This window comes from Ursus arctos, unplaced genomic scaffold (assembly GCF_023065955.2).
Source record: "Ursus arctos isolate Adak ecotype North America unplaced genomic scaffold, UrsArc2.0 scaffold_12, whole genome shotgun sequence".
Classification (NCBI taxonomy): Eukaryota; Metazoa; Chordata; class Mammalia; order Carnivora; family Ursidae; genus Ursus; species Ursus arctos.
Window position 1 is genome coordinate 8,706,728 of NW_026622786.1, and position 14,144 is coordinate 8,720,871.

The 14,144-nt window shown below is 39.8% G+C and overlaps 1 protein-coding gene across 1 annotated transcript in view; it reads left to right on the forward strand.

Moving 5' to 3' along the window:
* The window catches only part of SPAG17 (sperm associated antigen 17), a 184,328-nt gene that overhangs the window by 130,485 nt on the left and 39,699 nt on the right, over positions 1-14,144 (forward strand). The window contains exons 29-31 of the mRNA XM_057310745.1: positions 3,310-3,527; positions 7,994-8,138; positions 9,903-10,057. Coding sequence (XP_057166728.1) covers positions 3,310-3,527; positions 7,994-8,138; positions 9,903-10,057 — 518 coding nt within the window. The remainder of the gene's footprint in view (positions 1-3,309; positions 3,528-7,993; positions 8,139-9,902; positions 10,058-14,144) is intronic.

Here is a 14,144-nt window from a genome sequence, read left to right on the forward strand (position 1 = left end):
ACATGTGCATCTAGCCACAGGAAAATGTCAGAGTTTTTCAAAGTCCCTACAGTCATCTCATTCTCCAGCTTTTCCTTTTGAGTTTTTAGGTCAGCTTCTTGTTTGCCCCAACTATTATTGCTGCCTGAGACAGCCACATTGTGAAAAATTGCCACCGATTGTCTCAACAAGGGCCCCAGGATAAGTTTGTTTACAATGAGTGAATTCTGACTCAGGTCAGAGTGAGGATTTTCAGGGAATTTTCAGAGCAGGTGAACAATGACCAATCTCTGGGTAAATAAAATCTTTTTAAAAATGGGAGGGGGGCGCCTGAGTGGCGCAGTCGTTAAGCATCTGCCATCGGCTCAGGGCATGATCCCGGCGTTCTGGGATCGAGCCCCACATCAGGCTCCACCGCTGGGAGCCTGCTTCTTCCTCTCCCACTCCCTCTGCTTGTGTTCCCTCTCTCGCTGGTTCTCTCTCTCTCTGTCAAGTAAATAAATAAATAAAATCTTTAAAAAAAAAAAAAAGAATCTCTGGGAATGGGGCTTTTAGGGAGAATCCCAGGCCTATCAGTCCCCTCCAGCAGCTGCCACACTGTTGGTTTTCACAGCTACTGTGATTCCAAGGCTAATGTTTTTCAAGGGTACTGCACAGCTAGAGCCGCAAGAGACAGAGGATGAGAATTGGGCAAGTTACAACACCACAAAGAGGTTGTTCTTACTGAGATTCAGCTGATTTTTGCAATTCTTTGGTTTATTTCCTGAGCTCTGAAAGAGTTGATAATTTTTTTTCCAGTGTTCTCACTGTTTTTTTGGAAGAATGGCTTTTTGAAGGTCCTCTCTTGTCATTCCAGAAGTGCTTCTCCCATCTCACAAGAAATACTATTTAGTATTTTCGTTATTTTATTATTTGAACTTATTTTCATATATTCATTATTTATTCATAATTTTTTGAAAACCAATAATTGATTTTTAACTAATCTTTTGAAATTCGTTGAAACATGATGTATAGCCTCAAATATGGGCAAGTGTTTTAAAAAATCTGTTTTATTGAAAAGGGCAAGTATCCTGCAGTTACTGAGTAAAGTGTTCCCTTTTAACTGTTAGATCGAAATTGTTAGCAGTATTATCCAATCTACTTCCAAGTTCAACAAACTTCTCTGGAAAGGGCAAGATAGTAAATATTTTTTTCATTATGTTCAGTTAGCCAACACATAATACATCATTAGTTTTTGATGTAGTGTTCAATGATTCATTAGTTGCACATAACACCCAGTATTTATTTAGACTTTGTGAGCCATATTGTCTCTGTAACAACTACTCACCTCCACTAAAATTTGAATATCATATAATTTTTATATATCACAAAATATTATTCTTTCCATTTTTTAATTACATAGAAATGTCAAAAGAAGTATTATTTCACACACTACAGCAAGAGACAGCAAGCCATATTGGCTCAACAGGTCAAAATTTGCCAACCCCTATTGTATAACTTCACAGATAGTCTTAATCTACTATACCAATTTATTCAGCAGAAGTATGTTTAAATAAGGGTAGAATAGTCTATCCAGTGCTATACTCCTCACAATTTAATCTTTATTTCTGAAATTATTATATCTTTTAATAGTTCTGTAAGATTTTTCTTTATATACTTTGAGGATGTGGTTTTATTAACTTACAAATTTAGATATCTTCATGGCAAATTTAACTTCTTATCAGTATGCAATGGCTTTTTGTTCTGGATTTCTTTTTTGCCATAATGTCTATTTTGCTTATTTTATTGTAGCCACACCAGCTATTGTTTAATCCCTTTGCAGTATAACTTTTTCATACTTTATTTTACTTTCAGTGGTTTACATTTAAATGTATCTCTTGTGAGCAACTTACAGGTGAATATTTCAAAAATTCAGTTTGATAATTTTTGTCTTTTAACCAGAGCTTCTAATCCATTTATTGTATAACAGATATTTTCTGGAAATGTCTTTCTGTTGTCTCCATCCTTAGATGATAATTTCACTGGGCACAGAATTCTGGATTAATAGCTGCTTTTTCTCCAGTATATTAACAAAAATCCTTTAGACTCTTCTTACTTCTAGTGTTGCTGTTGAAAAGTTGGCTCTCAGTCTAATTGTTGTTACTGTGAAGATAATCTAACTGCCTTAAAAATATTTTCTTTTTCTTATTAGAATTTCAATATAATTTAGCTAGGTGTGGATTTCTTTTTACTTATCCAAGTGAGAATAAATTGGGATTCTTGAATTTATGGATTAATAGCTTTCATTTATTCTGGAAAATTCTCAGTAATTACCTCTTCAAATATTGTTTCTGTTCCATTTCTGCATATATTAAAGACTTTAACCTCTCTTTTATTTTATCTATTACTTTGACTATCTGAGAGTCATTCTAAATAATTCTTTAAGTCTATCAGTTCTCTTAATGCTCTGGAAATAGAAATAAGTCCAAACTAAATCTTAGGGCAAAGGTGAGGCTTAGCTTCATGCATATGTCTTATTGGGCTCTTCCCATTAGTTAAATCTGCATCTTAGGCCAAGATCCATGCTCTGATGCACATTCATACTCTGAATCTGAGGAATCTTCTTAGAGTTAACAATCCATCACTGTTTTTACTTGTATTTGCTTCTGGGTCTGAGTTTACCTCATCATTGAGGTTTGATAACACTGGCCAATCTCATCTACAGATCACTCATCATTATTTATACAAATGGAGCAAATCTATCCATGATAGATGGATTGAGGTATTATTCATAGAGTTCCATAAGGCTTTTTCAGTTCTGTATTCCTTTCCAAATAGATGCTAGTGGGGAGGGATTGGAAGGAGGGATGCATCAGATGATTATCAATGTAGTAGTTGAATTGTACAAATCCTCTCCCCTAGTGCGAGGCGAAGGATAGATGCCTGGTTGGTAAAGTTCTCCAGATCCAGAGCTAAAGAAAGCTGTCTCCTATCTGTGACTAACTAAATGACAAAATCAGGGGAATGAAGAGTTAAAAATCTGGTAAAATGCTGGAGTTCAGTAAGTCAAAAGAAGGAATCTGAGGTAGAGAGAAAAGGTAGGCTTTAAAAACTAAGGTACAAAACCCCAAATCTGGAATCCAGGGAGCTATAGGCAACACTCAAAATTATACAGAAATTGCCCAGAATAGGTATTTCTCCCCCTTGAGAAATAATGTGATTGATGAATACCACTTAGAATTTCCATGCCACAGTGCCTGAGGTACCTTACAGTGTGTTAAAACTTAATGGATAATTTATATAATTGATATTACAGTTATATTGTGTTTGATTTTACTTGAACTTCTGCAGGAAAAAGTCACAAAAATCAGACATCAATGGCACATAAGAATGAAACCCATGAGCCTCACCCAGAGACAGTTCAAACAGTAAGTCCTGTGGACGTTCATGTAGGCACCTGGTTTACAACCACACCTGAAGGAAATCGGATTGGCACCAAAGGATTAGAAAGAATAACAGACATGACCCCATTATTATCCTTTAAGGCCACGGATCCTGTCAGTGGAACGGTATGGCAAACTATTGTATATTGCAAAATTTATAGATCATTAGAGTTCTGAAAAAACACATTAGAAGAGTACCTGACAAATAATTTTCTGTAACTACTTGGTAAATAGTGGGTGGATGGATGAACAGACGGATCCATCTTCGCAAACACAAAACCTTTGTGTGGTTCATTTGACTAGAAAATGTACCATGAAATACTAATTTTTGAAATGAGAAACATATCATGAATATCTATACCACATTTAAGACATGTAAGATTAATTGTGTGATATATCTCTTTATGTTGAATGTGTTCGTGTGTATGTCTTATCTTCTAGAAGTTGAGGGGCTATACTTTGTTCCTACTTCTTGTACACAACTGAAATGAGTGGTAGAAATTTGTTCATGATCCATGACTTCAAAGAATGTACGGTATATTTAAGGAGATGTTCACATTAAATAATTCAAGAATTTGGCAACATTACAGAGCAACTAGACAAACGACTTTATTTGTAGCCTAAGAATAAGTGACAAATGAGTGGTATAGAAAATAATGGTTTGGGGGTACCTCGAGGGCGCAGTCAGTAAAGCGTCCAGCTCTTGGTTTTGGCTCAGGTCACAATCTCAGGGTCATGAGATTGAGCCCCATGTCAGGCTCTGCATTTATGCAGAATCTACTTGAGATTCTCTCTCTCCCTCTGCTCCTCCCCCTACTCGCATGCCCTCTCTCTTTCTCTCTAAATAAATAAATAAATAAAATCTTAGAAAAGAAAAGAAAAAAAGAAAAGAGAAAAGAAAAGAAAAGAAAAAAAAAGAAAAGAAAAAAAGAAAAGAAAAGAGTGGTTTGGCTTATGATGTGAAATCAAAACTCCTGGGATGAACAACATTACCTTCTATGTGGCAGGCTTTCTGTTAGGGGGTTGGGGTTTTGTGTACATTGTCTCATTCAGTCTCCACACCAATGAATATCATATTACACCGATGAGGAAATCGGGCCTCAGCAAGTTAAGTAATGTGGTCGAGAGTACACGTCCAGGAAGTGCTGGATCCCAATTAAAAGCAGTTGTGGGTGACTGAAAACTGAGCTCTTTCCATTCCTCGGCTAGTCCTCTAACCTCTCGTGTGGAGCTTTGCAGTACCCTCTGAATGTAAATGACATGACGGAAAGGTGCCTTATATCTGGGTTTGGGACTTCCTACCCGTGTTTAGAACCACGTGCTGCTGGTCAGAAGCAAAATGACTGCTCGCTATTGAGATGAATTAATCACCTAACCAAACGTGTTTTCCTTTCTTCTTTAGTCTACTTCTGAAATAATTTTGTAATCTCTTACCTTGTCTGCTAGCTGTAGTTTTTGTGAGACTCAAAGTAGGTATCAAATAACTCCCTTTCATTCGGTTCCTGATGTAGATTATTTGGCATAATATGTAAAAGCGATTAATATTTCTTAACTCTCAATTTCCTTAATTATTACCTATCACCATTATTGAAGCATGAACCAATGTTCAAGAGCCTGGATTCAAGCATTCGTTGAACATCAGACACCTAACAGAATAATAAAAACAACAGTAATAATAATATTTACTGAGCGCTCGCTGTTTGCCAAGCTCTGTTCTCTTTTTATTTTCACAAAAGACTAGTGTTGCTTCCATTCTACAGATGAAGCAAAAACAGAAAGGTTAAATAATTTTCCCAAAAGCACACAGCAAGTAGTAGAGTCAGAATGTGGACCCCAGGTTTGCATTCCAGACCCTATGCGCTTAGCCACAGGGAAATAAGGGCCAAGAAATCACACAGTTGTACAAAACAAAATTGTAAATGGATGTTTTTTCATGACACCTGACAAGAAGTATCACTAAATTAGAGGCAAGGGCACCGCCCTTGTGGTAACACAGATCTGGGTTTGAACCGTAGCCCCACTCTCTACTAGCTGTGTGACTTTGGACAAGCTTCTAATCCAGTTTTCCTTATTTACAAAATGGAGATAATGGTCATTACCTGAAATAGTTGATAAGATTAATGCCAGATCCAACACTATCAGGTGTTCAGTAAATACTCTCGCTACTATATTCTTACCACCACTGAGAATAATAATTTTCCCTCCATATGATGACCAGAAAGTGTCAGTGTTATGTGGTGTTATGAAATATTTGAATAATTCTAAATAATAGTATGTAAAAATCTCTATTGGATGAAGAGCTAGTAGTAACCCTCGCTGACTTGATGACTGACTAAATGTTAATCACTTTACCAACATTATCTCGCTTACTCCACATAACATCCCTGAAGAAGATACTAGTGTTGCCTTCACTTTGCAGATGAGGTAAGTAGAACACAGAGAAGTTAAGCCACTTGCCTAAGTCACCCAGCCATCCATGAAGTTAGGATTTGAACTCAGGCAGCTTGACTCCAGAGCTCATGCTCTCAACCAGTGTATTCTTCAGCAGTACTTCTCATTAAACACATTGGCTGAGAGTTCCAATGATAAGAACCTAAAATAATGACAGCATGCATTTCTCTCACATATTATGATTCCTGCCTACTATAAAGAGATAAGGCAATTATCATCTGCTTCCAACAGCCCCAGATATTTGAGTCAAAACACAGCTAACAAACCTACTGTCACATCCATCTGGACTCTTCAGTGAAATACTGTGTCCCTTACAGTTAGGACAGAACAAGTTAGAAAATACTCAATGATTGAAATATGTATTACATAATTTGCAATAGTGTTATTGCCAGTTGGACACCTTCTGTGCAAGGAAGGGGAAGGAAGCGTAAATGGGCAGAGGGAGAAGCTGAGCTGTGGCGACAAAGCCTCAGCCAACTGGCAGGGACGCAGGAGCCAGTATGCTCTGCCCCAGTGTCCCCAGTCTGGTAGCAGGAAGCAGACTGGTGTACCCAAGCCTCACTCAGTCACTGGACACAGTGACCCTGGAACGTTGTGAGTCAGGCAAAGCATCTCTCTGCACCTGGGGCAGACATGGGAAGACCTGAGAGCCGGAAGCTGTTTGCTGATGGCCCCCACCCCACAGCTGGGGGGCACGTCCTCTCTCAAAGAGAGATACAGGCCATGCATCTCCATGTTTGCCACATCTACACACACACACACACACACACACACACACACACACACACAACCAGGGATTTAGAGCTTCACTGGTCAACCATTGAGTTACTGTATGTCAGGGCCTGATTGATCTTTCAAACTGAACCCTTGCCAGGACTAAGTGAGTTTTTTTCTGTGACTCCTCCTCTTTAGTCCTGCTTTGGCTCTCCTTGGGATAAAGGCTGAGGTCCTTAAGTAGAGTTTAAAGCTCTCTCTAATCTGGTCCTTCACCTTCTAGCCTCATCTCCCCCACCTTCTCCTCACTACTTACTGGGGTCCTCTGAGACCCCCGTGCTGTCCCCCCTGCACCAACGCACCAAACCCAAGCCCTGGCATTGCTTCCTCAGAGACGAAGCCAGACCACATCAGAAGCCTCACTATAGACACTGACCGGGTGATCCCTCAAAGGACTCCTTTGGCGTCTTCCTTAATGACCGTCTTTCCTCTGGTTTGTAACTCCTGGAGGATAGGGACTAAAACTTTAGTCTCATCCATTATTGTACCCCCAGCACCTGTCAGTTCACAGCACATGGCCAGCACTCCCCATCGGAGCAGACCTGGGACATACTGGGCTGACCTGGTAACCACTCTTTGGCTTCCTGCCTTGGTTGATAACAGCTATTTTCCTTCTCAGACCTTCTATCCATCTTCCACAGCGATCCTCTCCACTGGAACAGAAGAGATTACAGGTTAAAATTGACAATCAAACAGAACATCTAGGCTTTAATCTGCAACTGCATTTGCTCTGCTTTATACAAGACAGCAGATGCAGGAACGACCCACAGGCATAGCTTCCTTCAGCCCTCAAGCCCACATGGGGCACAAGCGGCAGCTGCAGACAAGAGCCTGTGAGTGTGTGGACCAGCTTGACACAGAGAAGCCACGGCCTGTGGTCCCCACCAACCGTCATGTTCTGTCCTGATGACATTGGACTGAGATTGGCAGAGCAGGCAAGGCAGCCTCCACAGGCCATGCTCTCTTTAAACCTGTAATATTCAAGGAGGCAGGACCTGGGGTCATTTTCCCAGACAGACTGGGGCCAGGCCAGTCATGACGTTAACTTTTTTCTCACAAACATACAACAATGGAAGGAGCATCAATTTTCAAGTCAAACAGCCTTAGTCGAACACCAATCCTGGTGCTTGCTGAGTGACCTTGAGCAAATTTCTTAACTTCTCTAAGCCTACGTTCCCTCACCTACAAAACGGGGATAGCACTGCTTGCCTTCCAGGATTGTTGCAAAGCTTTGACCAAATAGAGGATAAACTTTAGCTTATAAATGGATAACCAGGATTTTGATTGTATTCAATGAGGTCTAAAAATAAGCGTTCTTGGGATTAACCGCCTGACCAAATGATCGCGCTCTGCCATTGTACGTTCAGGTCATGACAACTCGAGAAGACAGAGTGGTCATTGTGGAAAGAAAAGATGGTACTCGCATAGTGGATCACGCTGATGGTACCAGAATCACAACCTTTTATCAAGTTTATGAAGATTGTATTACTCCTCCAGATGATAACAAAACAAGTAAGTTTTATCTTTCAAGCATGTGACAATACTTGTGTCTTTAGACTAAGATGAGTAGGAACCTCGCTGCTTTTTTTTAACCCATACATAAGAAAAATAATTTTTGGAATCTGTCAACCAAAGAATACATGTGCAGTCTAGAGCAGGACCTCTATGGCCCTTTTGTTACTTTTTTTTATCCTCAACAGACATGGGAGTGATAAAAGCTCTAGTTGGCTGATGGATAGTAATATAGAGTAATAGTCCCTTTTTCCATTTTCACTGCTAAAACATAGTCTGGATTGGTGGCAACTAAAAGTTAATAATCACGACTCCATTGCCCAGGACGTTAGCTCTCAGACCTGTTTCCGTTGATCCTTATGGAATCTGATTTGCATATAGGTGACCTCAGTAAAGTCTGCCTTCAATTCTGGACATGCCTCTCATTATCGGAGAGATGGCGTGAGAGAAGAACAAGCTGCAGGTGCTACTTAACAGGAACCTGGGCAGAGACTCTAAAGGCATAACGCCTTTCCTAACCTAAATTTAAGCAAGATTTTTAAAGGCAAATTATTCCCTGACTCCTTTTTCTTTAATTCCAGAGTTTATTTGTTTAATGCATTAAATGTTTCCTTGCCCAAAATTGGCAAGCGACTGGTAAAAGAACAACTTTCATACCCCACTGGTTAGAGCGAGAATTAAAAGAGTTACTGGAGAGGGCAATTTAAAAATATCTATAGTTTAAAATGTGCATATCATCTGACGCAATAACGCCACTTCTGGGTCTGTGTAGAAAGACACTCTTACGATACTCTTACCCATTTGTACAAGGAAACAGGTTCAGGGTGCTACCTGCAACACCAAGTATAATATCAAAATGCTGGGAAATAGATGTCAGTCAACAGTGGAATAGAAAAATAAAATGCAATGTATTCTTACAAAGAATCCTGCATAGTAGTTAAAAGGAATGAAGTACACACAGACCCATACACCTATATATCAAGATGGCTGAAGTCTCAAAGCAATGTCAAGTAGAAAGAGTAAGGGTAGAATGATACATATAGTAAAATATAATATGTGCATATTTAAAGCCCACAAAAGATTATACATTATTTTGATACATATATTTATAGAAAAGATAAAAGTAAACTTCAAGAGAAGGGAGTAAACCCAGAGATAAGGAGAAAAGTAGACTTCAACTTACCCGTAATTTCCCTCTTACATACATATTAAGAATGTTGGAACAGATATGGCAAAATACTAACAAATATAAATTTTGATTGGTAAGAATATGAATAGTTAAATTACTTTTTTTTTTTTAAAGATTTTATTTATTTATGTGACAGAGAGACAGCCAACGAGAGAGGGAACACAGCAGGGGAGTGGGAGAGGAAGAAGCAGGCTCCCAGAGGAGGAGCCCGATGTGGGACTCGATCCCGTAACGCCAGGATCACGCCCTGAGCTGAAGGCAGACGCTTTAACGACTGCGCTACCCAGGCGCCCCGTTAAATTACTTTTTATGCTCTTCTGGGTGTTTTCAATTTCTCAAAATAAAAATAACGGTAAGAACAAAACAGCACACTGAATTAAGTAGGCAGAGTTATTCTGGAAGAATTACTCTGCACTGACAGTGTGGAGGCCACACACCAGCCCTGTAGAGTGAGTTCGCAGTGCTTGGTCTCAACTTCTAGTCCAGGCAGCCAGGAGACAGGAGCAAACTCAGCAGGCAGGCGTGTTTCCATGTGTGCATCCGGTCAGATCTGCTTACCTTGCATTTGCTTGCAGCTGCAGGTCCTCAAACTGTCACCAGGCAGGTGAAGTGCATGCGGATAGAAAACTCACACTATGCCACTATCATCACCAACTGCGAGGACAGTAGCTGCTGTGCCACCTTTGGGGATGGGACGTCCATTATTGCAAAGCCACAGGGAACATACCAGGTGGGTCTAGGGGGAAATAAGGAGTGCCCTGAAGAGGTGTCCATTCAACTAAGAAAACCCACTCCTCTGGGGCAGTAAACATTCCTGCCATGTATAGCTGTTGTTCCTTTTGTCTCATGTTCTTAGAACACACTTCCCAATCTCTTCTTATTTAGTCATCTTCTTTGTACCATCCATTACAGAGAAACACTGTCCTGCTTGTCTTACAATGCTTTGGTATTTTTGGATCAAGATTTTAAACCAGAATGTATTTGTTGGGGAACTTCTATGTGGCAGGTGGCAGGCACTGTTAGAAGCACTCTTATGAACTCTCCTGTGCTTACCCGACCAGCTTCACTCCTGCCACCTCTGTCCTTATTCACACACTCCCATCCTTCCCATCTCCAGTCCATTTCCATTCTACCTAGAGTCCCCACAGGATGGGAGGGAGCATATGATCTGCGTGGTCCTAGGAGGGCAGCTTGCAAGGCTTTGTTCTTGAAGGCTCAGGGAGAAGCCCTGTTAGCTCCTGTACCTTCCTACATTTCCCGATTAGTCACAACCACCTAGTATCGGCCTGGAGTCCCTTTAGCCTTGGAAGGATTTGTCCTCATTTTTCCACTTGCTGGAGAATGTCCACATACGATGTCACGGGATACTGAGCGCACAAAACCAGAAGATGACAAAGACCTTAGTGACAAACATTTGTTACTGTGAAAGCTGCTGAAGTCAGTTTATCCCTCACATCTCTCCAAATAATGTTATCCTGCTCCCTCTCCTTCCATTTAGATTCTTATGGGGCAAGGCAGGTGCTGAAAGTGAGACACAATTGTGAAATGTGGCAGTTGGCTAAGGGGTGCAACTTTTCTTCTACAATATTCAAAATGTCCATTTTTTCCAGCAGATTGGCAACATCCATATTCCAGGACCATGTGTGCTACCAGATGTCATGAGAATCCCCTAAGATTCTGTGATGAGGCCAGTTTTTGCCTTGTTTTTATCATAGTCCCAAATCCTAATGGTTACAACTATGAGGGCAAAGGAATTTTAGAACTAATGACAGTTGTCACTGGAGAAAGAGACATAAACAGAAAAGAGATCCAACTTAAAGACATTCAGTGTCTGCCACTATTGTGTAGCCACTTGTTCCTTCCAAGTTTGCCCAATCTCCCAAAACACAGCCCAAGAATGGATTGGAAGGTTGACCACTCTTGCTTGAGAAACACACAGACCTTATTTCCCAACTGGGGGGGGGAAAAAAAACACAACTCCAAATGAATATACCAATACCTATTATAGCTCTGTAGTTGTATAGCACTGAAAGATGGCGTCCAAAAATACCCTCTGCCAAACCCCAGTTGGCTGGTCATCATTTCATCACTCACCAGCAGGAGAACAATGGGTTATATGATGAGCGAGGCTGGATTATAGGCAATGTAATAAAAAAAAAAAAAGAGGTAGAGCTTGGTATGTCCACCATTGTACCTTAGCAGCACTAGAAAGATCAACCAAGACAGCAAATAGGAGGCAGGTATAACAGTTGTTATCTTCTATGACTATCGTGTGTCACAAGTGAGGGTGGGACCATCCACTCAGCTAGAGGGTTTCAGGAAAACAAGGTGACACATTATGGGTCTATTATCCCCCATGGGAAACCTTCCTCTGTCCCTCATTCTAGGAACTGAAACCAGTTTCCCTAGACCAGAAGACCTATTGTCTTTCTGGGGACAATGTGTGTGTGTGTGTGTGTGTGTGTGTGTGTGTGTGTGTGTGTGTTGGAACAAGCTTCTGAAAGAGAGTAGTCAGACTACTCTTCTATGCCAGTATGACCCAGCCTAAGTGGTTCCTTTGGGGAAGATATAGAAATGTAATAAGGATTTATAAGAATACTTTGGAGAAGGACTTCAAGAGTCCTTGATTTGTTAGCTATACCTAAACAAACCCCTTATGATAATGGAATGTGGTTATATCTTCTACTCGGTGAGGATATATGAATGTGAAATCAGTTGGAAGAGGCAAATTTTATAGTAAACTTTGAGAAGCGTACGTAAAATATGAGAATGTAAAATCATGAGAATTCTATTTGCTAACTGGCTATCGGGTTAATCAAAAACAATCTCTAGCAGAAAATTTTGGGTCATCACTGTAGTTGCCATGTTGAGTCTCTAGGCTTCAGCATAGATGTTTCTCCAGGTTAACTTCCTAGAAAGAAGGGCATGTCTTGTTTATCAGGTTTACTTTTGGCATTTCTATATTCACCTGATCTATGGTATGTGTCTCAACAGTGGGTATTACAGGACATCTTTTTCTGTCCAGAGCAGCTTTCAGTAAGTTACAGAGTCAAATCTGACAGTTTGGGTCCATTTTGATGAGGTGTTTTGGAGGCCAGGAAAGTTGCAAACTTAACCATCCACCAGTGCCTACTCCAAAATGGGCTTGAGGGGCGCCTGGGTGGCTCAGTCGTTAAGCGTCTGCCTTCAGCTCGGGGCGTGATCCCAGAGTTCTGGAATCGAGCCCCATATTGGGCTCCTCCACTGGGAGCCTGCTTCTTCCTCTCCCACTCTCCCTGCTTGTGTTCCCTCTCTTGCTGGCTGTCTCTCTCTCTATCAAATAAGTAAATAAAATCTTTAAATAAATAAATAAACAAACAAGTAAATAAATAAATAAAATGTGCTTGAAACCACAGAAACATCTCAGAATTAGCTAAGGTCAAATGGGGTTCTCTGGGCCTGGGCGATGGTGGATAGTCAGTATGAGACACTTCCAGTGCAGTAGAGTAAGGACCTCCAAAAATATACATAAAAACAACAAGAAAACTGAAAATATTTTCAAAATCAATTTTTTCAGAACTCTGGAAATTAACCAAAGGATTACAACAATCAGAAAAACAAAGAAAGAGAAAAACTCAACCTTGGGAAGTACAGCAAGATTCATGGTGATTTCACTTGCCGTATTCCCCTTTATTCCCTAGCTTCACGGTAGCCTTGAAAATCAACACCCTCACATTCAGGATAGTAATGAAAACCAGCATGCCAGCAAACACTGAAAGAGGAAGAATAGATTTAGAGCCTTCCAAAAATCCCATCATTGTTGACCTGTTTGGCAGTTTCCTGGAAACCCCATTCATATTGGGTTATCATTATTCGATCTGACTCTGAGCTCACTCACCACAGACTTTTCCCCATTTGGAGGTGATTATTTAACATTACAGCTGCCTGAAGTGGCAATAACAAACAAGAGGGTGAACCAAAAAATTAGAAGGAACAGCTGGGGAACAGAAGCCCATGTAAGGTTTTGAAAAGCTCGGACATATTCCTTGGAATCATCCTCTTCTGATGGCTCTGTTTGCATACTGGGGTATTTTTTCAGTGTTCCAGTTGGAAGTTTATAACTCTACTCAGTCTTCACTCCCTGTTTATGCAGATCCTCTTGATCAGCAAGAGTGAAAGATTAAGGTTTTCTGAGTTCTTTTCTGGGCATGCACACAGTCTTGCACATGAATGAGGCTTTCTGGATTCCAAGGACTATGTGCTTATAATGGATAAAGATGTAATTTTTTTACAGTAATAACACAAATTAGGAGGGAAGGAATAGAACTACATAGGAGCAAAGATTTATATAATATTGAAATTAAGTTAGTATTATTTCAATCTAAATGGTTATAAATTAAGACATTATTTGTGATCTTCAAGAAACTCTAAGAAAATAATTGAAAAATATATAGTAAAAGAAACAAAGGAACTAAAGTGGCACACTAAAAGTGTGTATTTAAAACAAAAAAGGTACTAATGGATGAAAAGAGGAGGAAAAGAAACATTAAACATATAGAAAACAAATAAAAAATTAGAAGATATAAATCTAATAAACAGATATTGGAAGAATGGATTAAAAAACATGATCCACATATATGCTGTTGACAAGAGATACACTTATATGGTCAAAGACACAAACGGTTTGAAGGGAAAAGGATGAAAATAGATAGACCTGCAATAAATAATGGAAAGGAAACTAGAGTGGCTATACAAATTCAGACAAAATAATCTTACAGTAAAATATTACCAGAGACAAAAAGGTTATGTTATAATGATAAAAGGATTACTCCATCAAG